The sequence below is a fragment of the Centrocercus urophasianus genome, unplaced genomic scaffold (assembly GCF_019232065.1).
Source record: "Centrocercus urophasianus isolate 14NV4802_14NV808 unplaced genomic scaffold, USGS_Curo_1.0 seq_12, whole genome shotgun sequence".
NCBI classification, from domain to species: Eukaryota; Metazoa; Chordata; class Aves; order Galliformes; family Phasianidae; genus Centrocercus; species Centrocercus urophasianus.
Window position 1 is genome coordinate 66,033,565 of NW_024884364.1, and position 23,154 is coordinate 66,056,718.

General features: G+C 40.2%; 2 protein-coding genes across 3 annotated transcripts; one reads left to right on the top strand and one right to left on the bottom strand.

The window, feature by feature from the left end:
• The first annotated feature begins 1,739 nt into the window (after positions 1 to 1,739).
• On the top strand, positions 1,740 to 11,546 carry POGLUT2 (protein O-glucosyltransferase 2). Its single transcript, XM_042810431.1, has 10 exons — positions 1,740 to 2,027; positions 3,774 to 3,979; positions 4,424 to 4,629; positions 5,366 to 5,443; positions 7,021 to 7,193; positions 8,844 to 9,081; positions 9,663 to 9,872; positions 10,326 to 10,415; positions 10,955 to 11,059; positions 11,272 to 11,546. Exons 1-10 carry the CDS (start codon positions 1,849 to 1,851, stop codon positions 11,287 to 11,289), a joined length of 1,503 nt encoding a protein of 500 aa, XP_042666365.1. The 5' UTR covers positions 1,740 to 1,848; the 3' UTR covers positions 11,290 to 11,546.
• A 1,548-nt stretch (positions 11,547 to 13,094) lies between these two features.
• TEX30 (testis expressed 30) lies at positions 13,095 to 18,595 on the bottom strand. Of its 2 annotated transcripts, XM_042810433.1 has the most exons (6): positions 18,456 to 18,595; positions 17,474 to 17,704; positions 15,866 to 15,917; positions 14,155 to 14,363; positions 13,625 to 13,673; positions 13,313 to 13,441 (listed from the first exon to the last, which is right to left on the bottom strand). In XM_042810433.1, the coding sequence occupies exons 1-6, from the start codon at positions 18,471 to 18,473 to the stop codon at positions 13,401 to 13,403; spliced, it is 600 nt and encodes a 199-aa protein (XP_042666367.1). In that variant the 5' UTR covers positions 18,474 to 18,595; the 3' UTR covers positions 13,313 to 13,400. The 2 variants fall into 2 exon arrangements, with proteins under 2 accessions (XP_042666366.1, XP_042666367.1); XM_042810432.1 differs by lacking the exon at positions 13,625 to 13,673 and having other exon boundaries at positions 13,095 to 13,441.
• Positions 18,596 to 23,154: the final 4,559 nt, after the last annotated feature.

The window sequence follows — 23,154 nt, forward strand, 5'->3', positions numbered from 1 at the left end:
TCAAAGCAACTGATTTATTATGTGTGTGGGTTTTTTTTATATACAAACATACTTGGAGTATTTCAAAAGGTAAAATTTCTTCAAAATTCAAGACTCTTTGATGATGAGGTTCAGTGTTCTGTATTGCTTGCCTTAAGACATGAAAAACTATGAAGATAAATTGTAAGTATCTCTTGTGACTGAAGCTCTTCCACAAAGCTTTCATTCTGAGAATATTACCGTGGTTAGATGACAAAAGAAAAAAAGCATTTTAGTACATGTGTATACATATGCAGTTATATATGTATATATAAAATGACAGTGTCTCGTGCTTTCTTTCTGGCTTTTCTGTGCAAATGGAGCTGCTCTGCATTCAGTCTGGTATTAGCTATGAGCGTTTTCAAGAAACAGGATTATTTTTAAACCTCTCGAGCCTCATTTCAAGCCCTAAAAAAAAACTTCTCTGATAGGCTAAATACCCTGTTAACCTTTTCCATGGTGTCTTCCTAATTTGGAAATCCAGGTTTTCCTTACTCAATGTTTGTTTAGAAATATTCTAAAGAATCATAGGATCATAGAATGACTTGGATTGGAAGGGATTTTAAAGAACATGCAGTTCCATCCTCCTCTTGAGGACAGGGTTGCCACCAACTGGATCAGGATGACTATGATCCCAGCCAGCCAGGCCTTAACACCTCCAAAGGCAAAAATGGACAAGATACTGTTCAGACATGGAGAATGTGATAAATCCTCTCTGTTTAGCTGTTCATACTGATAAACTTGTGGATCCAGATGATGGAGGACACAGTCAGCAGTCAGGTAAGCAGTACATGCCACATCCACAATTCCTATGAAACCCAAACATGGGATCCACCGGGATCTCATTCGTTCTAGTCCTACTTGTGGCTCATTACTGTGTTATCAAGTATGGGGTAGGGTCTAATATTAAATGTGGAGGTTGGTGGCCCTGCCTGTGGTGGGAGGGCTGGAGATTCATGATCCTTGAGGTCCCTTCCAACTCATGCCGTTCTATGATTCTGTGACTTTCTCTGGCACAGCTGTCCTTATACACAGTGGACATACACAGTGCCTGGTGCCTTAGCAGTGCTTACACCTTTGTACTACCATCTTACCAATGCTTGCCTGATCCACCAGCTCATCCATTTGGAGAAATTTCGACTTTTTCCTCTGTAGCTCAGTCTTCGTTGCCCAGGTTAAGTCAGATTCGATGATCTCCAGAGTGGCCTCCAATCCCTTCAGTCCTGTGCGAATCTGTGACTCCATAACCATACGGTCCTTAGCTGTGCCCGGGTTATAGGACGCTAAACTCTTTCACTTCTCACACCGCAGTCAGATAGCCAGCACAAACTCTGGGCTACTTCGATGTGTCATGCCGAGAACCTAGCGCAAAAAGCAGAGACAAAGCCGGCTCGTTCCGCTGAGACGACCCTTGGGGACACAGCAGAGCTGCTCAGCCGCTCGGGGCGCTGCGGGTCTGCGGGACCTCCGGGCTATCCCGGCTCGGTCCGCCGCCGCCCCGCAGGACTACATCTCCCAGCAGCGCCGCTCAGGGAAGTGCTGCCCGCCCGCGGCTCGGGTGGCCGCCGGAGGAGGCGGGAGTCCGCCCCCCTCCCTCTCTCCTTCGCTCACTGCGGGATGCTGCGCTGAGCAGAGCCGGCCGGCCGCTCTCGCAGCCACTCGCGCGGGGGCCAGGAGCCGCGCGTCCCGCTCCCTCCCCGCCCCCATGCGGAACTCCCCGGTGCGGCGGTGAGGGAAGGACGAGGGTCCCGGCCTTCCCGGCTGCTTCCCCTCGTCGCTGCGCTCCCCCGGCTCCTCGGCGGTGCGGCTCGGTCGGGGGTAGACCTGTAAATGTGTAGCATTTGGCGGTGGTGCGTGGCGCTGGGGGTCCTCGCGCTGGGCGCTGCCGAGGGCGGCGGGGGCCGGCTGAGCGCCGAGCGCAGCGCCGTATGGGGGCCCGGGCTGCGAGCCGAGGCCGTGCTACCCGCGCGCTACTTCTACCTGCAGGCCGTGGACACCGAGGGGCGGAGGTAAGTGCGGCTGTTGTTCCCCGCAGACTTTGCTCTTCGCTGATGGGAGGAAAAGCGCGAGAGATGGGTCGAAAAGTTACTTTGTTACCTCGGAGGAGTCGTCCGCCTTCCCGCTGCCGGTCAAGATGATGAAATAAATTACGAGGAGGGAAAAACTGGGTTTTTCTGTTTGCCCTCTTCCAGCGTTTACCTCCCCACACCAGGCGTGTGGCGGTGTGACCTTCCCCAAGCTAAGCAGCTTCTGATGTGTTTGCATGTATACTAGCAATGGGATGAGATGAAAAAACCTAAAATGCTAAACAGTGTATCCTTGGTCCAGGCAACAGTTTATGATTTAATCAGCTTTATCAAACACAGCAGTAACTGGGGTGTTTAATTTACAATTTAGCTATGTGAGCGTCCTGCCTATGCCCACTGTGATGACTGTTTCTCTCACACAGGGTGGCTCCAGATCAGTAGAGTCATTTAGGGTGTATGCTGTAGATCATTAGGTGACTTCATGGTGGTGGATGCTCCGTCCTTGGAGACACTGAAGGTCAGGCTGGACAGGGCTCTGAGCAACCTGATCAAGCTGCAGGTATCCCTGTGCATTGCAAGCGAGTTGGACTAAATGGACTTTAAGACTCCCTCCAACTCGAACAATTCTATGATTCATAGGAATTAAGTAGGTAAACTTAGTGTTCAGAAGAAACATGTGGCTTTCCATTTCATTGGTGTACCTTCTCATTTTCTTCCTAAGCAGGGCTGCGTGGATTTATCCTGTAAGGTATCCTTACAGGAATGGACTCCACATTACTCTGATTCCATAGTGATTGCTCCAAGGCTTCTCAATTCCTAGGTCTAGAGAGATGCCTCAGCCATATCTCAGCCCAGTATTGGGATGTGACAAGGTTCTCCATACCTCTTCTGCAGCTTCCAGCAGGAAATAAGTCCTGACCTCACAAGCCTGGCAGCTGTCAATTCAACTTATCTTGGACAGCAAATATTTCCAATTGAACTGGCAGCTCTCTTGTAGGTCTGGACAAGTACATAATTGAATGATGTGGTCCTGCTACAGTATTTTTTTCCTTACCAAAATACCAGCATTTGTGATATCCCTTTTTTCCCCTCACAACCTTCCATAAAGATGAAGGATTGCAAATTTTATTAGATGTTTAACTTCATTCTTTACTTCTCTAAGTAATATCTGGAAAAGGAATAAACTGGAATTATTTTGCTTCCAAGTATGGGAAAACAACAACAACAACAATAACAAAACCAGTACTGCTAAGCTGGTAAAATGAAACTTGTTCTGATATATATAGTATTATATTCACCAAGATCCATTTATTTCTGTGCTTTCTACCTTCTTATTTTACATTTGAACTATTACTAACCAAGAGCTCCACTCTCCACTGGATTTTTAAAGGTACTCTGTTCCCAAGTATTCAAAGCAAAGACCGGTATTTCCAACACTGTTCAGTATGTAGAGCACCAAGTAGTTTTCAAGATATGTTCATGACTATCTGAGTGGAAATGTTTTGATACCTGTTGTTTCTAAAAAGCATGACTCATTTGAGGTAACCTGACAAAAATTATCTTCAGGAAAATCATGCCTGCTTTGCGAACGTTAGGATGTGCTGATAAAGACTTACTAGTGCTCAGTGAAGTCACTGGAAACCCGTCAAGTTTAAAAATAATGGAGAAAAATAAGAAAACTGTTGTGTGTTTGCTTCTTATTTAAGCTCTTGCTTATTCTCTTGGTAGGTTCACATCATCACCAGGTGAAAATGCATTCCAGGTGAAGATCACTGCTCCTGATGAACAGTTCACTCGGGTTGGTGTTCAAGTTTTGGACAGGAAAGATGGTTCCTTCATTGTGAGATATAGGATGTATGCAAGCTACAAAAGCCTGAAGATAGAAATCAAAACCAAAGATAAACATGTGGCAAAGTCTCCATATATTTTAAAAGGTAAGAAGCAGCATACTGCTTAGATTTCATATTGTGGCTTTTTCTCAGAAACTATCTCCTCGAGTGTTTTCAAGGATAGCATAGAATTGTGCAGGGCCTCAGCACTTCTCTGGTAATGTTGAGGACTATCAAATCCCATTGGAATTATAGACTATTTGTAAGTGTCCTATGTGTACTATTCACTATAGTAAAAAGGAACAAATGCTGTGAATCTAATTCCAAGCAAGTATATGTGGAGGGTTCATATAGAAGCTGATGTAGATAGGCATGACTCCATTGTAGTAGGAAAAAAAAAAAAAAAAAGCCAACAACCCATGTCTATTTAGGGTTGCTGAAGATTTGGCCCTAAATTACTAGCACCCAGTGCCTGACTCTCTTTTCTGATCTCAGTGGCTTTATACTGTGACTTACTGAAAAAAAAACTGTTAAATGTGTTCCTAACAGGACCGGTTTACCATGAAAACTGTGACTGTCCTCAGGAAGAGAGCAGTGTATGGCTGGAAGAGATGAACTGTCCCCAGGTCTTTCCACAGATTCAAAGAGACCTAGCAAATTTTCCTGTTGTTGATCCAGATAAGATTGCAATAGAAATCCCACAGAGGTTTGGACAAAGACAGAGCTTGTGTCATTACACCATCAAAGACAATGAGGTACAGTATGGGTTGATCTGAGGTACTTGTGAGGATTTGGTGGCAAGTGATACAATCAGGCATTTTGGCTGTTTCCAGCTGAAAGGCCTCTTGTTATCTGTTCTTTAAGAAATTTATTTTGATGGCTCCTCTGTCCTTGCAGTTTGTATATAAGTTATTAATATATGTTCTGCTTTGTAAAATGCTTTTTGTCCATGTTACAACTAAAGCAGTAGAAGCACAGTGAAGGCAAATTACTTTCTGAGCAATCAGTATGAGTAGTGGGAACAGAACTTTAAGTCTCTTAAACAGTAGTTCTGTTTTCTGTTCTCTGTAATTAACGTGGAGTGTCATGATCATCCATCAGTGGACTACATTGTGCATAACTCTGAGGTGAAGAAATACCACCTAGCTCAACTGAGATCGGAGCTACAATTCTCTGTAATAAAACTGTACTTACTTCAGTAGTTTGTTATGGATGTGAGAACAATAGAATACAATAGAAACCAGCAACCAGTTTCTGTTTCCATGAGACAGATCTAAAATGTCTACAAAAACAAGAAAAACAAGCAAAACATTCCACCCCACTCCTTTCCCATCATGAATTAGAGAGAGATTTGCAAAGTGTCCCAGCTGATTAATAAATCAACTGTACAGTCTGACTAGTTAACTAAGTTACTAAAAGAGCTATAAGTTGTGTCAGCCATTCTCTGATGTTGAAAACATCAGATGAGTAAAATATTTGTGTTATTTTCAGGTTTATATAAAGACGTATGGGGAACATGTTGGCTTCAGAATTTTCATGGATGCTATACTTCTTTCTTTGACAAGAAAAGTGAGTATATTGATATAGTCCTTTATTCTGTATGTTCTAGTTTATTAGACTTTTGCTCAACAAATATACTTCAAAGTAATTTGTTGCTGTTTCCCTTAAAAAGCTCTTATTTTCTTGATAATGGAAATATCAGATTAATTTTCCTTTAAGTTGGAAAGCACTAAAATCCCACTAGTGGGATGTGGAGAAACTCAAGCAAAAAGCACTGCACAGACTCTTTTCTAGGAAATATCTGGAAAAAAAAATAATTGAGTACATACTAGCAAAATATGGTAGTGCTGAAGTTTCAGCACACAGAAATGTGGGTAGCAACAGCAATGTCAAGATATCAGAGTTGAGCAGTATCTATTATTTTTGACTGTAAAAAGACAAAGCACTTGTCTTTAAAGGGAAAGAAATAGGCAGGAGCTACTGGAGTATAGAGTTGTTCACCTAAAATTAATCATTACAAGTATATTCAGAAGTAATAAACATTTTTAAAAGCATCTTGAAAGATAAGACAATTGGTATGGAGCAACTTGGGTTTATCATCCAAAAATCAAGTATGTTTCTTTCAAGTTGTGTAATTTTCTTTCATGACAAATATGCACATTAGCAGACTAAATAAATGAAAGAAATGTAATTTTTTCTATATGCTCAGAATTAGTATTCTATTAGTGCCACTGAAAGGCAGTAAATCTCTTGTGCTAAAGAAGCAAATTTAGCCTGTTGAATGGTTCTGTCACTGACCATTCCTCAGGGATCGGTGCTGGGACCGGTGCTACTGAACATCTTTGTAGGCAACATGGACAGTGGGATTGAGTGCACCCTCAGCAGTTTTGCAGATGACACCAAGCTGAGTGGTGCAGTTGACACTCTAGAGGGAAGGGATGCTATCCAGAGGGACCTGAACAGGTTTGAAAGATGGGCCCATACCAACCACATGAAGTTCAACAAGGCCAATTGCAAGGTTGTGCATTTGAGTCAGGGCAATCCCCAGCGCAGATACAAGTCGGGAGGAGAATGGCTTGAGAGCAGCCATTGCTGCTCTGAAGAGAAGGATTTGGGGGTGTCAGTTGATGAAAGATTCAATGACTCTATGATGTAGATGAAATGTAACGCATCGCTTTTCTATGGCCGTTATAACCATTAGATGGCACTGTACTAATGAAGTTAAGAGCTGAGGATTAGAAAGTATAGCCAACCCTGTTTGAAATGAAGGCATGCAAAACCTTTTCTGTCAGGATGTGTACTGAAGACAAGAAGTATTGTTTTGGGTCTTTGTCTTTAGAATTTCTGGATGTCTCTGCTAAGTCATTAGAGAAAAATATCATCAATCATTTCGAGGGTTTTTATATTCAACACACGATTAATTTCTCTGTAAATTTAATAAGAAAATTAATGAAACTTATTCTAGTCAAAGAATTTTGAAATGTTAGACTGTAACCAGCCATTGTGCATTGAAGAACATGGGTGTTTTTTGAGGAGAAATGCTTTGAGATATTTGTATGTGGTGGGGAGTCAGCAGTAGGTTTTAATTCTATTTTTACATGTGTATGTGTATTTTGAGAATTTGTACCCCCTTTACTTTTGTCTAGGTGAAAATGCCAGATGTGGAGTTTTTTGTTAACTTGGGGGATTGGCCTCTGGAGAAAAAGAAACCCCCACAGAACCTGCACCCTATATTCTCATGGTGTGGGTCAAGTGAATCAAAAGACATTGTCATGCCAACATATGACTTAACAGATTCGGTTTTGGAGACTATGGGACGGTAAGAAATCTTTTAAGTTGTTCACAAAGCTCATAGTGAATGATCTTCCAAAAAGATCTTTTCAGTAAATTAACTGTTTTATTTATTCATTGAGTTAGGCAGTAGCTATGTAGTCAGTTATCTTAGCATTAATCAATTTATGCATTATATAACATATAAATTACATGGATGAAACCATTCTCTTTTACTCAAAAAATGTTACTATTACACTTTTATTTCAAAAATAACCATTTGTCTAGATGTGTTCAAGTCACTGTAGACAGCACTTAGAGTGTATTTTTAAGGGTAGATACTTTGTTTGCTTCCTTTGTTTCACCTCAGTGAACACGCTGACCAGTGGCCAGGACTCTTTCTCCCTGATTTTTCTAGAACACTGTGTCTTTTATAGTTCTTTGTAGCCAGAATTCTCAACAAGTGATCTGTTATCTCCTGCTCTGATTACTGATAGTAACTGGCCATCACAACAATCCTGTTGTTGTCTTGGAACACTACAAAGTTAGCTTCTAAGATATTTTCATTAGTCATTTTTAGCCTTTTTATCACAGCAGTGCATTAAGATTGGGTTTCTAACCTTTGCTTACTTCCAACCCCCACAGTTTTTGTGCTTTAATTCAGCGGGGTTTTTAAGTAATTTATTTATATTCTATTTAGCTAGTTACATACAAACTTTGCTTTGGACTAATCATGGCTGCCTCGTCACCATTATCAGTTACTGCATTACCCTTCCTCACCCATCTGTCTGGCAATCCTATCCACTTCTAGCCGCTCTTTTCCATGGCAGCTGATGGGTCTTCTTTCCACACACAGTGTTGTCATTGGTGTTGTCTTGGATGCCATCTTGGGACAAAGCTGTGAACTTGGTGGCCAGCAGGGAGAGAGAGAGGTGATTGTGCCCCTCTAATCAGTTCTTTTGAGACCCCATCTGGAGTACTGCATCCAGGCCTCAGGTCCCCAGCAAAAGAAAGATGCCAAGCTCTTGAAACAAGTCCAGAGGAGGGCCACTAAGATGTTCAGAAGGCTGGAGCACCTCTCCTATGAGGAAAGGTTGAGGGAATGGGCTTGTTTAGCTTGGAGAGTAGAAGGCTCCAGGGAGACCTCACTGTGGCCTTCCGGTACTTGAAGAGAGCATAAGAACAGGAGGGGGAACGACTGTACGCATGGGTGGATAGTGATAGGACAAGAGGGAATAGTTTTAAACTGAGACAGGGGAGGTTTAGGTTAGATATTAGGAGGAAGTTCTTCTCACAGAGGGTGGTGACGCACTGGAACAGGTTGCCCAAGGAGGCTGTGGATGCCCCATCCCTGGAGGCATTCAAGGCCAGGCTGGATGTGGCTCTGGGCAGCCTGGTCTGCTGGTTGGCAGCACTGCACATAGCAGGAGGGTTGAAACTACATGATCATTGTGATCCTTTTCAACCCAGGCCATTCTATGACGATTCTATGAACTTTGAACATTCCTTACCTTTTTTTTATCACTGTAAGAATTACTGGTACAATACACGTATGGGTGTACTTACGACTTATTTAAATGTTTGGTATTTACCTATTAGTACTCCTAAGTTATTTCAAGTAACTGCACTTAAATAAATTAAAATCACATGTAAAATAATTCCAGAGGCATCACCATTAAATCACTTATTTCTCCTTCAGAGTCAGTCTGGATATGATGTCAGTTCAAGCAAATACTGGCCCATCATGGGAAGACAAGAATACCACAGCATTCTGGAGAGGACGTGACAGCCGCAAAGAGAGGCTTGAACTTGTAAAGCTCAGTAGAAAATATCCAGAGATTATAGATGCTGCTTTCACAAACTTCTTTTTTTTTAAACACGATGAGAACCTTTATGGCCCCATTGTCAAGCACATTTCATTTTTTGATTTTTTTAAGGTAAGCCAGTAATCATTTTTGTAGAATTAGTTTCTCAGTGTTTCCCATTATCAAATAACTTTGTAAATATTAGTTATAATACAATGATTTTATTTTTTCAGCACAACACCAATGACAAGCATGAATAGGCACCCCTCCACTGGGATTAACTGATGTGTAGCTCTTAAGATTGCGAATAATTATATTTGATTTACATCTGAAGGTTCTGTAGAACCTTTTGTAATCTAATAACTCCAAGTTCCTTTTTATTTCTTTTTCCTGATTCAGCGATCAGGACTACTAACATAACTAACATAGTGGGAAAATCAGTGGATGAAGTGGCACATCTACCCTCACATCCGAGGATGAGCATCCAAGAATTCTGGAGAACTTAACTGATGAAGAGGGCATCTCTGTGTACCCTGCACTGTGATGAATTCCAAACTAAATAACAAAAGCTACTTAAAAACTGGTGCTTGCCTAGCCAATCCTACATTTCTCAATCTCGGCAAGTCAGTAATACCAGTGCCCTCAGATTAATACACTCTAACCAAGCTAATTGAGTCTTGTCTGTTAATAACATATGGTCATTTTTTTTCCAGTACAAATACCAAATTAATATTGATGGCACAGTGGCAGCATATAGATTGCCTTACCTACTAGCAGGAAACAGTGTAGTGCTAAAGCAAGACTCCATCTACTATGAGCATTTTTATAATGAGCTGCAGCCATGGAAACACTACATTCCATTTAAAAGTGACCTGAGCGATCTACTAGAAAAACTACAGTGGGCAAAAGAGCATGATGAAGAGGTAAAATACACGTTTAGAAGTACTCAGCAATGTTTGTTGACAAAATAAAGGAAGTAAAAGTGCATTCATTTTTTTTAAAAGCCCTATTGTTTCCTTCTGAAACGACATCAGAATAAGTGTCATCAACTGCACAAAAGTACTTTTCAAAGGTACACAATACTGCACTTAGTTTGGAAACTATACTGTATTTTGGAGACTTCCTTACTTATGAAGTTAAGAATGCATAAATTTCTGATGCTTTCCATTCATCAGTAAGAGATTTACATTTATAATTTCATGGACTATTCAGAGCAGGGACTTTTAAACATTGGATAAATACCAATGATAAGTTACTCTAAACTGCCAACGCTGTACATGACTCTGGAATCAATGCAAGAGCCCCAGAAGAACTATTTTTACAGAATTGTTTAAAAACAAAAACAAAAAAAGAAAAACCTTTGTTATCTTTGACAGGCAAAAAAGATTGCAAAATCTGGACAAGAATTTGCAAGAAACAATCTCATGGGAGATCACATCTTTTGCTACTATTTCAAACTTTTCCAGGTAAGTATATTTTTAACTGCTACCACTACAAAAATAGAAATCCCAGAAAGAGAATTCACACAACACAGCTGCTGGAAATTGGCCAATGCAGTACTTGAAGCCATAAAGCACGCAGCAACAATTAAGAACTTCAGTTGTTGTATAAACATTGTTTGCAGTTGTTTCCCACGAAGCTCCTTAAGCTTCGGCATGGTGTGAGAGAAGCAATCAGATCCTATAACTCTTGATGTAATCTGCAATAATATGTTGCTCACGATGATCAAAGAATTCCACATCAGACACACACTCCATGAGCCACAGCTGAAAATATCTGTGCATTAGCACCAAGATACTGAAACTGCAGCGAGGCACCCGAAGGGGTTCCTGTCAACAGTTAAGTATCTGCTTACTCTTTGTGTGTCACAGTGTGGATGGAGTAACAGACTGTGGAGGTCTGGAATTTTTGTGGAATTATTCAGCTGAGCTGTTGCATTATTTACAACTGAGTATATAACGTAGTAAGTTTATGAATTGATGTCACTTTTCTTTCTAAAACTTAGGAATATTCCAGTTTGCAAGTGAGCGAGCCAAAAATCAGAGACGGCATGGAGAAAGTGCAGCAGCCTGAGGATGACCTTTTTCCTTGCACTTGCCACAGAAAAAAGGTACAACACATAAATTGTTAAATATACAGCGTTGAATGTATTTAGTTCAGATTCAACCAGACTGGAACAATCATTGCTCGATATCACATAGTATCTATCAGTTTCCAGGCTGATAATGTGTTAGAAACATTTATTACTGCATTTTCAGGACTAGGCAATTGAAATCTGAGTTTCCAATTAACTGAAAAATGTTTATTCTTTTTTGATTACAGACCAAAGACGAACTCTGACAGAAAGTTTTGTGGTTTTTTTGTTTTTGTTTTTTTTTTTGAGTATTTACCTACATTCAAAATCACTTCTTAAGGAAAGAAGGAAAAATTTAATTAAAACCTCAGTGGATATTATGAAGTTTACTCTGTCATGATCTACATATGGAAGAAAACCAGTCACCACCTATTTCCTTTTTATCATGCAATAGTGATGGAGCCTTGTTCAAAAAACACTATAATTTTTATATTTTTTTTAAATAAAAGCCATGTTTATAACAGCCATTTGTTACGCTTCTGAAATACTTTTCAAGTAGATACTCTCAATAAACTGAGACAGAATATTCAGTATAGTGAGGCTAGTTACAAATATGTTCTGCAAAAACGTCCAGATGAAACCTGCAAATCCACTCCCCACTGTATGTATCCAAAGTGGTCTTTCTCAGTCTACCATTTTGTTCCTTCTGAGAGGCAATATTCCCAAAGACAATGATTGTGGGGTCTGTAATGTATTTTTTAATCTGAAGGAAAAATACAGCCCTTTAGAACACTATATGCATATTAGATCCAAAAATTAAGTTCCATGATTTTTTCAAAGATACTTCCACAATGTAAAAAAAAAAAAAAAAAAAAAGTAGTAATATGGAGCACTGACTAGCAAAAATAAACCAGAGTCCCCACAGGAGCAGCCTCAGACTGCAGCCCATGGAGAGAAGCCTTCGGTGGGGCAGGAGCTGCCATCTGTGGGGACACATGCTGATGCAGACCACGCCTGCAGGGTGGGCCCCATGCTATGGAGCTGTGTTGGAACAGTGCCTGGAGAGCTGCAGCCTGTGGGAAACCCACTCAGGATCAGTTTGGGAAGTATGGCATCCCATGGGAGGGACCCTACATGGAGCAAGGGCAGAGAGAGACCATGGTAGAACCAAAGGGACAAAACGTTAGGGTCTAATGACAGTCTCCATAACATGCTCTCCTGCATCACTTGGAAGAGGATACAGAAGGGGGTGAATGGGAGATAGATACTTAGATTCAGCTCTGGGGCCCCCAACATAAGGACATGGAGCAAGTGCTGGAGGACTACGAAGATGATCAGAGGGCTGGAGCACCCCTCCTACAGAAAATGGCCAAGGGAGCTGTTTTTCCATAGATATTAAGGAGCTCAACTTATGAACATAACCAACCTCATCTCCAAATTCTGTTCTGACAGATGTAAAGCCGAGTTTAAGTTCATCCAGTTCTCAAGTTTGAACACAACTTCCCCATCAAAAGTGAGGATTTATTTTCTCTGTAACATTGCCACCTTCAAACCTGTAAGGCTATTTTATGTTCCTTTAGAAATCAGCTGTGAACATTCAGATATGTACCATCTTACTGCATGTTATTGTTGGGATATCAGCATTCTTGAGGCATTCTGTGATAGAAGTCTATTATAGCTGATTCACATGCTTAACTTTCATCTGCCTGTAAGAACCTCCAGGTTAGAACTGCCAGTTCACACAGTTCACAGCCAGTCGCACTGTAGCAGCAAGCTGAAAGCCATAAGAATGCTGCACAACCAGAGTTTTGGGGAACTCTTAGCAATGGGGTTGAGACAACCACGTCAGAAGACAGCATCAAGATGCTTTTCTCAGGACCAACCAGCCATTTCAGCTCACAGGTATATATTTTATATATTCAAATATTCAGCTGATAAAGGCATCAAAAGATTTGGTATCAAAATAATATTTGAATATATAAAAGACACCAACAATATTTACTTGGTAATGCAGAACATTAAATATTAAATACTTTTCAAATGGAGTTACTAAAAACAGTACTGTCCAGATAGATTTTCCATCTTTCCTTTAAAATGTTCTTTATTGTCTTGTATATTTTTTACATTCACAAAAAAATATTTACATTTTAGTCCTTGGAAAACATCTGCTTACAAAAACACATCTCCAGCTGATGTGTTGCATTTTGGAAAAGCCAACTGAAGATATTACTCAACCACTGCAAGTCACTTGTGTTCCAGTCCAATATTCTCTCTAAGCCAAGAAAAAACTTGTACATTTATTTCTTCCATGACATCATTTTCTGTTCGGCCTTTAACTGCCATCCCATGGTTTGCCTTATCAATCCAATGGATTTTTTTAGGGGCTTTCATTTTGCTTGCCACACTTTCTAACAATTGCTACAGGGCAAATAAGAATGAGAAATTTAGAAAATTAGCTGCTATTAATTGTAGAATGCACTCATCCCTCACTTAGTCTATGCAAAACATAGTAGGCAGCTTTTAAAAACAAAATGGTTTTGCATGTACATTACACACTGTCCCAAATTCAAGCTGAAGTATTCAAGAACAAAAGATATTTACCTTGCAAGAAATTAAGACAGAAAACCGCTGCATTCTGATCACTACACGCCTGTTTTCAACAGAAATACTATCATAAATGGCTGACTTGTGGGTAGAACTGCTTTGCTAGAAGAATGTCATGAAAATGTGACTAAGGCAGATTAGTACAATAGCAGCACTCAGTTGTAGTGACTTGAAATGGTGGAAATAGAACAGCAAATTACTTGTCCCTTCCACGTGCAGCTTAATTTGTAAAATCTATCATACTAAAAAAGGACAAAACATAAAAATCAGAATTATTTATTTACAAAAAGGTAAGTTTCCTAAAGCAGATGATCAAGCATGATCCAGACATGCTAAAGTTAACAGAAATCAGCTCAGGTTTCTCAAAACCCGATGAAGTTTTCTACCTAAATCTTCCATCAGAGATGTATATTTAGAGAAGATTGCTAATCAAAGTTACAGCTGTGGATATCACTACAAACATCACTCAGATTCATTCCTGTTCTTCCACACTATGCTGTCATGGAGAGATTTACAAGGATACTCACTTTTTCACACATCTCATCTGCTGATCCTGAGACAAACAGCACCGGGCACCTGATAAATAATAAATCTTCATCCCGGAGCTTGGACTGCAGTTTTGGTCGATGCAAAGGGTACGATAAGCAAACCAGACCCTGAATGAAGTCATCATTATTACCATCCTGGCTAAGCTGATGTATCACAGAGGCAGCAGCTCGTGAACCCATGGAACGGCCTTTCTCCCATGTTAAAATAAAGGAAAAAAGTATATTCACTATCACCTCATCTGCATTCTCAGTATTAACAACTTACAAAACCAATCAAAATGAATGTATGTTAGTGAACTGGTAGTACAAAATGCTAGGTATACTTATCTACTCTATGAAAAGTACAAATTAGAAATTTAACATACTTCTGCTGAAGACAATTGTCTGGTTGTAGTATGATTTCATTTTAAAAAGAAATTAAAAAAAAAAAAAAAAAAAAGATAAATGGACAGGGATCCTTTGTAATACTGAGAAGAACAGCAACCCTTCCTATTAGTGGAGGAGAGGGAGAGAAAGAGGTCCTACGCTACAGACCCCTGGAATTTCAAACAACAATGCAATTACCTTCCATTGATTTTTTTCAAACAGCCTTAAATATCATAGAACAAAAAGTTTTATTCTCCTTATTACCAAAACTAGTCCAACAACTGTCTATGCACACAACAAATTTCAACTTAAATGCAAAAAGGATTAAAAAATAAAAATAAAGAATGAACTTGTAAACATGAGGTCAGTTAATAACATTGAGTGGATATCAAAATATCTGCTCAAAGAAGCAGCATATGAGCTGACAATGCTCTATAATTGAGTGTCAGAAGTGGTTGATTCCAGTGGGATTAATTTGCATCAGGGCAGATTTGGTTTCGCTTAGTCGGACAACATTCTAAGTTTCCAATATCAAGTTATTCCTAGTTACCCCCATCTATTTCCCTTTTTCGCACAATGTAGTTGATATTCTACCTGCCACTAGAATTATACATCAAAATCTGCTTTGGAAAAACAGCTGTTTACCAGTTAACTAGGATTCTTCAAGAAGTTTAATTAGGAAAGTCCATGGGGATCATCAGAGAACTCAGAGTTCTATCAGAGAACAGCCTTGCAAGTTACATGAGATAAGCAAGTTTTCTCCCAAACTATCTGCAAAACATACTCTTCTGAATTTTTCCTTATCCTTCTAAGAAATCTCCAGTACCATGAGGACAGTGAATAGATCCAGATGATCACACTTAAAAAAAAATTCTTTAAAAGGATAAGGCTAGATATTCCCACCTGTGATCCAAGAAGCAGTGTTCAAACCAGCCGTGAGACAAGCTAAGCTGTACACCCACTGGGCTCATCCATCAGTTAAAGAGCTTGTAAGACACCAAAATCCAGACTGCTAAATGATCTTGGCATATGTGTCCCCACTGCAATCAGTGGACTTGTAGTCAATTTACAAAGATTACAGAGCATTCAATTCTCTGTGAAGATGCTCCTAGCTGAACTGCTCTGCCTAAGCGATGCTGACCAGGCAGTTTTTTCAGCTTGCGCCTGTGTTAGACACCGAGCTCTCAGTGCCTCCTGAAAACTGTCACCCACTTCTGTTCTTTCACTTCTTACCAAAGCAGGACAGACTCCAAGAATGGAGGAATTACAGACCATTTTCATTACAGTCAGTATACAAGAAAATTACGGATAACAAAAACCATACCTGCAAGGAAGACACCTGAAAGCTTATAATCATCAGAAAGCTTTAAGTATTCCTAAAAAAAAATGCGACAAGAAAGAAATATTACAGTAAAAATTAAGACAGCTAAGAGGTTGAGCATTTTTGTTTGTTTGCAGACACTAAAACACAAAAATGGCAAGCACTTTCAGCACTGCAGATTAAGCAAGGAACAGTTATTAGAAGTTACTCGTTTTTTTTTCCCCATAAAAATCACCTCATTATATTTTGCAGTAAAAATATAACAAGCAATTTCACACTAGCTCTCAGCAAAAGATTTCAAACAGCTCTCAGCAAAATTTCAGACACATCATCAAGTTACCAAAATGTTAAGTGATTCAAGTATTAGGTGTATCAGCTTACCTACCTACATACTCTTAGTCCAGCAAAATGCAAAAAAAATGAGGTAATACAAATATCCAACCCTGAGGCTTAAGTTAACATATTTCCAACAAAAAAAAAAAAAAAAAAAAAAAAAACATTTAAGATACAGTCAGAACAGAAAAAATTAAGCAACAATTTTTTTCTGTTTTCAAGTGATAACTAATTGGATGTTATCTTAATAGAGGTCCTTTAATTACCTTTACACATCAGCATTAAACTCAACAACAACACTTTGTTTTACACACACACAGACAAAAAAAAAATAGAGAACAGACCCACATTAAAGCTAGCAAAGTCCAACTTCAAGGTAACATATAACTGTGTAATATAATTACAATGACATCATGCAAATTAATTCCTTAATTGAACTTAGTTCTACAATGGAAGTGTCTGATGCCCAGATACAAAGTGCCCAAGCTACCCTTCTTACGCCCTAGCAAAAGTAGCTAGATAATCAGGGGAGCATTTCCACTCCCTCCTCCACACTCCAGAACAAGAGACTCTAGGCTGATATAAATACAGCAAAATATTGTTCATTTTTAACAAAATCTAGGTATAGAAAAACATTTTCAATAATGTAGTAGCAGCAGAAATAGATGAATATGGCCATGTAACAATTTAAATTGATTTGGAAATCAAAGACTACTTAGATTTTAGGGATTTCATATGCTACGCTCAACTACACCCAATCTCTTGCCTCAAATTCTCCTGCATCTTTTCCCTACACATCCATCCTCCTGCATCTGTCTCCTTGAAGTCTTCTTCTCTCATTCTCAAACCTTCAGAGATCCAGAATACTCAGCTCAGCTTCCTTCCTCTGGCCTCTCCTAAAGCCATATATTTTCATTTACTCTCCTCCTCAACCAAACCCTTCTGTAATATCTACCTCCCGTTTCCACCCTAATCAATTTTTTTCATTTTTCCCACAGAACATCCTCGCTCTCTTCAAATACTTTTCTCAAGCTCGTCTTTCTCTCCTTGCGCTCATATGAGAATTGTCCCTGCTCTTTTTGCACATTGTCACTGCTCCATTTAGCTAACTGTACCAGCTAACTATCACTTCTCATCTTCTCATTGTTACTTGACTAATTTCTCCTGGTAACTTAAGAAACTCAGAATCAGAAAGAATGTAAATATATTTATATATTTAAATATATGTGTAAACTCTTTACATCCATGGATCTTTGGCAGAATTTGGTAATTTCTTACCACAACTGTTTTGTAAGCTTTAGTCCTATAAGCAATGTTAAGGCCTTTACAAGTAAACCGCAGGCACAGAATTCCCTGTGATGCAAGGTAGGCTGCCAAAGAGACTAACTGAGGGAAATTCATATCTCCTCCAGCACCATGGGTAAGAATCACTCCATATCTTAATTTCTTCTCTGGGACATTAAAGATAGCATCAAGTTGTTTGTTTCCAAAAGGTATTTTCACTTTAACCTACAAATGAAACAGAAAAAAAAAAGTTCAATAAGAAGTAAAAATTATGTTTCCAGTCTGCACACTGTGATGACGCACTGGAACAGGTTGTCCAAGGAGGCTGTGGATGCCCCATCCCTGGAGGCATTCGAGGCCAGGCTGATGTGGCTCTGGGCAGCCTGGTTTGGTGGTTGGCGACCCTGCATATAGCAGGGGAGTTGAAACTAGATGATCAATGTGGTCCTTTTCAACCCAGACCATTCTCTGATTCTGTGATATGAAAGGCCAGCTGATAAAAAGGGGACTGGAGAGCATGCATGCCACCATGTACACTAACACTCTCAAAAATAAAGGAAAGCAAACTGGAGCTGGGATGAAAAGCCTGTCCTGCACCACAGCATGCCATACTATCACCACTGCCCACTGCTCCTTGGCAAAGAGCGACAGAGGGACCACAACTGAAGGTGACCACCTGCAGCTTCACAGTGCTGTGACCCACGTGGCTTCCTCATCACCTGAACGCATACACAGCATGCCACTGGAGGGCAGGCCGCATGAACCGCATGGTTGTCAGTGGTCACGTTTGTATATACAGACGGCGACAGAGGTCTGAACGCCCAGCGCTTCTGCTGGGAAAGCTCCCAAAGCTCCTGCACACGCGAGCCTGACACCGCTCCTTTCAATTTTTTCCACCAACTTCAAAGGGTCAAGGCAAGAGCCACAACTCCGGGCATTAGGCGCTGGAGAGGAGAGGGAGGAGGGGCGGCCATACCTCTGCGTGCCCGCTCATTCCTCTCCGATGGGGGAAAGGAGGAGAGTCCAACCTACAGCACAGACACGAACCAGCAGACAGCAGCAAAACGGCCCTGCGCGGCAAGAGCACGCGCCAACGGCCGCACGTCTGAAGCGGGAAGAGCGCATGCGCGCGCGCAGCAGTCCCCGAGGTGATCCCGCCCCACGTTGAGTGACAGCTCGCCTCCCCCATCACCGTCCCCACCGGTGGTTCTGTGGTGTTTGATTGGCCCGCGGGCAGGAACGGCCCCCCCGTTAGTTTTTTTCGTGTTGAAAGAAAGCGCCAATACTTTCAACGTAACATTTGTGGTATTTTATGTATTAAGTATTTCACGGATATGTTCAAAATAGTGTTCTAAAATTGCCTGGCAAGTTAGAGATCATTGGTCAGTTTGCTTTCATTAGCAGTGTACAAGATGCATGTGGGCTAGGACACCTTCTCAGCTGTTCAGGCAGCTGTTCAGCTGCCGTCCCAACTGGGTCCACGTTCACCTGTTAGAAAGCAAACGTGGTGTGCCTTGTGTGCTGAGTATTTCTTCTCAGAAAGAGCTGTGAGGGAGTGGCATGGGCTGTCCAGGGAGGTGGTGCAGTCACCGTCCCTTGCAGGAGCTCAAGAATGTGCGTGTGTGGCACTGATGGACACGGCCAGTGGGCATGGGCTGATGGTTGGATTTCATGATCTTAGAGGGCGTTTCCAGCCTTAACACTTATGTGATTCTGCACCGCTGCCGTGCTGCCAGCTGGGTGTTACTAAACGTTGACCCAGCTATTTAGTCCTCCTGAGAAGTCCACCTGTAACTGCAGGCAGGAAGCCTGACTGGTTTAAGCTTCTCAATCCACCTACCTTATTTAACCCTGCTTTTGATAATTCAACTTTCTGTTTTTAGAGCAGTCTTCGTGGAACACTAATCGCGTTAAGTCTCTCCACGTTTAACTCCTTCCCACTGGAAAACTGTTTTCTTATGCTTATCTGGTATCTGATTACTTCCGATTTTCTCCATCATTTTCTTAACCCCATCTTCGTTACAGTACTTAAAACTCTTCTCTGCATATACACAATGTTCAAGGTAGGCTAGCTTATTATCCAGTACAGACTCGAGCTGAGGAAGGAGGGCTGCTGCTATTCTGTAGCCTCTGGTCCTTGGGAGTACAGTCATCCTGAGCTGGTTTTGCTGCACTTTTTTTCTGTAATTGCTTTCCTTCTGAAAGATAAGGATCCTTCACTATGACACAAGGGTTGATAATATTTCAGAGGCTAGGAACTTGAATCAGAACTATGTATATTGGATTCATACTTGCGAATATGTATTTATAATGGGTGCTTTCTGTTTTCGTGAATTTCTGGATATTTAATGAATATGTTGATTAGATTTACATTCACATGTAAGAATTTTAATGGTTTTGTTTTGTTTTAAATTAAATTTTGTGCCATAAGGCAACTCTTCCTCATCTAGCTACTCAAGATTAGGTTCCAGTCTTTTTAGGGGAACATGTTAGCAGATTCTGGTTGATTTTCAAGTATGCAGAGTAATTCCTCTGAAATCTAAGTGTTCACAACCAGGGGTCTTTAAAATTAGACTATTTTTCTTTACATGCTTAAATATGAATTTCATTTCATAACTTTAACCTTACATCACTTCTGGAAATAGAAGTTTATTCTCAAAACAATGTATGATGCACAATAATATAAGTTTATCATCAAACATGAAAATTATTTCAGATACGTGGTTTGACATGTGTCACTGAGAATGTATGTTGTGTGTTATAATAACATATACACAGCTGTAGGAACCTGTGACAGGTTTGATATGCCAAGGACAGCTGGGTTTGAAGAAACAGTGGCTGTTTATCAAAGAATGATATTATCCAGAATCTAAACCTTGGACTTGTTAAATTTTGTGACTGCATCATACAGATGCTCATCTTCTGCAGTTAGTAATGTCATCTGCCAACAAAGTCAGTAAGCTTCTTGGTTAGATATTCATTTGAGAGTAATCTGAAGGTAAATTACTCAAGCTGAACTTAAATCTTTTCTAGTAGTGGTAATTTTGTAAGTAATAAAGAAGCTGTTGTGCTTACTGGATGATTTGTTCATTAAACACTGATACATCACTGTTTTATTGTTTTTGTTTTTATTGCAATCTCAGCTTACTCATTGCATCCATCATTAATTAGCCACACCAAACTCTTGGGGAAGACTTTTGGCTTTGTAAGTGTAATGCTAAACAGAGGGTCTATGCTTTGAGTAGAGATGTGCCATCAAAATATGTGCTTCTGGAATCGCAAATTTTGGACCCTATACCTTTCTCTTGGTCTTTTTGAGGGATTTTGTGTTCTTTCATTATTTTTTGATAAATGCAACCACTTCGTTTTCAAGTAGCAGCTACTACAATTCATTGGTACACTGAGCTGGGGATTGCTGGCAGGAGGTAGTCCTGGCTATTCTTTCCTTGGCTGTCAGTAAACTGACCTGGCTAGGAAACAGTGGAACAAACTTATCTGCTCCCACTGCTGCATCAGAAGAATTAATACTTTTGGCATGCTCATGTAATCTGCAAATGCTAAACTCTGTTCCATACGTGTTTTCATTCTGAAATTTCACTCCGTTTCTATCTATTGCTCTTAATCAGATAAATAAGCACATTTAGGAATGGTAACAAGCACTATTGTCACTACTAGGATTACCTTTATTTGAACATTATAAGAACATCAAGATATAAGACCCTTTAACATTTAATTTTCACTATAAAAAAAAAATCTAATACCCCCTGCAGTCTTGCCACCAGCAATCTAAATGAGTTACCTATTTAGATGTTATTTTTACTTATAATTTTTAGCAGTGTTACAGACCCTAAACATGAGAACTCAGTACATTTTTTTCCCCCCTGTATGTTCCTAGGCCATTTTCATTTCCATTAGTAAACTGATTCATTCTAAGATACAGAAAATGACAGTATGACTCTCTACCTTTAACTCACACAAAATCACTTAGATTAGAAAATAAAGCCTTTTATTTATTCCTCAATTGTCAGAGCATAGGCAACGGCTATGTAATCCTGAACATGCTACAGATGTCTATCATATCTTCTACAGTTACCATTTCTCCAGATCGTTTATTTCATTTATGAAAACCATTGAATTCCAACCCTGTTATCCAAAGTACTCTATCAACCCTCTCAGTATCATGTCACCTGTCAACTCTACCATCAACTTGGTTCTTACATGCGTGCTTCACATTTTTCAACAGCTACTTGCAAAGCAATAGTATGGCGTCAATGATCACTGCTCTACTTCTTTGTGTTCTGTGGTTTTAGTTGAAAAATTTATGAAAGAGGTGAGTAGAAATTTGAATAATATGTGGTAACCAGTCCAAGATGCTCTTCAGGTAAGGCTGAAACGCGTCATCTGACAGTGCTGTTTCTGTCTTGTACTGGCGTCAATCAGCTAGAACTCAGCTGAGATTAATGGGTCAAAGCAGATATAAAATTGTATAGAAATGGCTTTTAAAGCAACTTCAAAGTCTTTGGTGGTCTGGAAGAGGATATTTGGGAATGCTGAAGATAGCAATACATTGGAGGTGTGGATCATTTATAATCAACAAGTTTGAAAAGGAGAGGGCAGAGAGCAGAAGAGAAAGTAGAGTATGACTACCTTCTCCAACGTATTCTTGTAGTGTCATGAACCACAGGATCACTGAGGCTGAAAGGGACCCCAGGAGATCCAACCTCCTGCTCAGAGCAGGGCCAGCTGCAAGATTAGGCCAGGTTGCTCAAGGCTTTGCTTTGTTCAGCCAGGTTTTGAAAACCCCCAGGGACGGAACTTGCACAACCTCTCTGACCAAACTTTTCCGATACTTAATTATTCTCCCTGTGAAATTACCTCCCCATATATCTGCAGTCTTATAACCCTGAAATTGCACTGTGTTTTGTCTCAGGCCACAGGCTGTGTGTTAATTTACTGGCAAAGGACTCAAGGCTTGTCAGGGCTTTGTCTAGACTTCTCTTCACCTTCCTAGACATTTGTTTTAGCTTGTAGCAACAAGCATAAAGTAAATAAGTGATCATGAACCTACCTTGTTTTAGCTTTTTATAAGCTTTGTAAATTTGTGTTGTGTAAATTTGTTGCCACATAGCTTTGTGCTAATATAGCAATGATAAGCAATTGTTTTGCATAGGTTGAGCTATGATTTTATTAAAGTATGGGAGTGCAGAACTGACAGCAGGGGCCTTCAGAACACAGACAGGAGAATGCTGGAGGCGCCAGGGCTATAAACAACTCACAGATGGCAATTACTGGGCATCAGAGAAATGCAGTTATATCAAACTTAGAGATATCAAAGGCAACAAAGGCATAGATAAAACACACCATATGTGGTAAATGTAGGTGTACTGGGCCTTATGAAGAGAGTGTACAGTGTGTTAGCAAACCTATAAAAATAACTTTGAGTGGATCCCAAAGTGAGAAAGGAGGCATCAACAACACTCTGAATGATTTGTGATAGTGACCTCTCATGATATCACTCTTGACTGAGCATATGCTTTCACTTAATAAACAAACATTGCCTCTTTTTAAGATTTGTATACCTCTGTTTGCTGGCACAAGTGCAGGTTGGGGCACTACCTCATAGCAATAAATGTTTTATATCTCTATTGTATCAAGTTACTTTTGCCGGCCTCTTT

What these genes read in the sequence shown, in the direction of transcription:
- POGLUT2 (XM_042810431.1), top strand. Translation starts at nt 1,849, where the DNA reads ATGTGTAGCATTTGGCGGTGGTGCGTGGCGCTGGGGGTCCTCGCGCTG. An exon ending in GTCTCCATATATTTTAAAAG is followed by an intron (nt 3,980 to 4,423) that starts GTAAGAAGCAGC and finishes TGTTCCTAACAG; the next exon opens with GACCGGTTTACCATGAAAAC. An exon ending in CAAAAGAGCATGATGAAGAG is followed by an intron (nt 9,873 to 10,325) that starts GTAAAATACACG and finishes TATCTTTGACAG; the next exon opens with GCAAAAAAGATTGCAAAATC.
- TEX30 (XM_042810432.1), bottom strand. An exon ending in AAGCTTACAAAACAGTTGTG is followed by an intron (nt 15,918 to 17,473) that starts GTAAGAAATTAC and finishes ATTTTTTTTTAG; the next exon opens with GAATACTTAAAGCTTTCTGA. An exon ending in TTCAGGTGTCTTCCTTGCAG is followed by an intron (nt 14,364 to 15,865) that starts GTATGGTTTTTG and finishes CATGGGAGAAAG; the next exon opens with GCCGTTCCATGGGTTCACGA.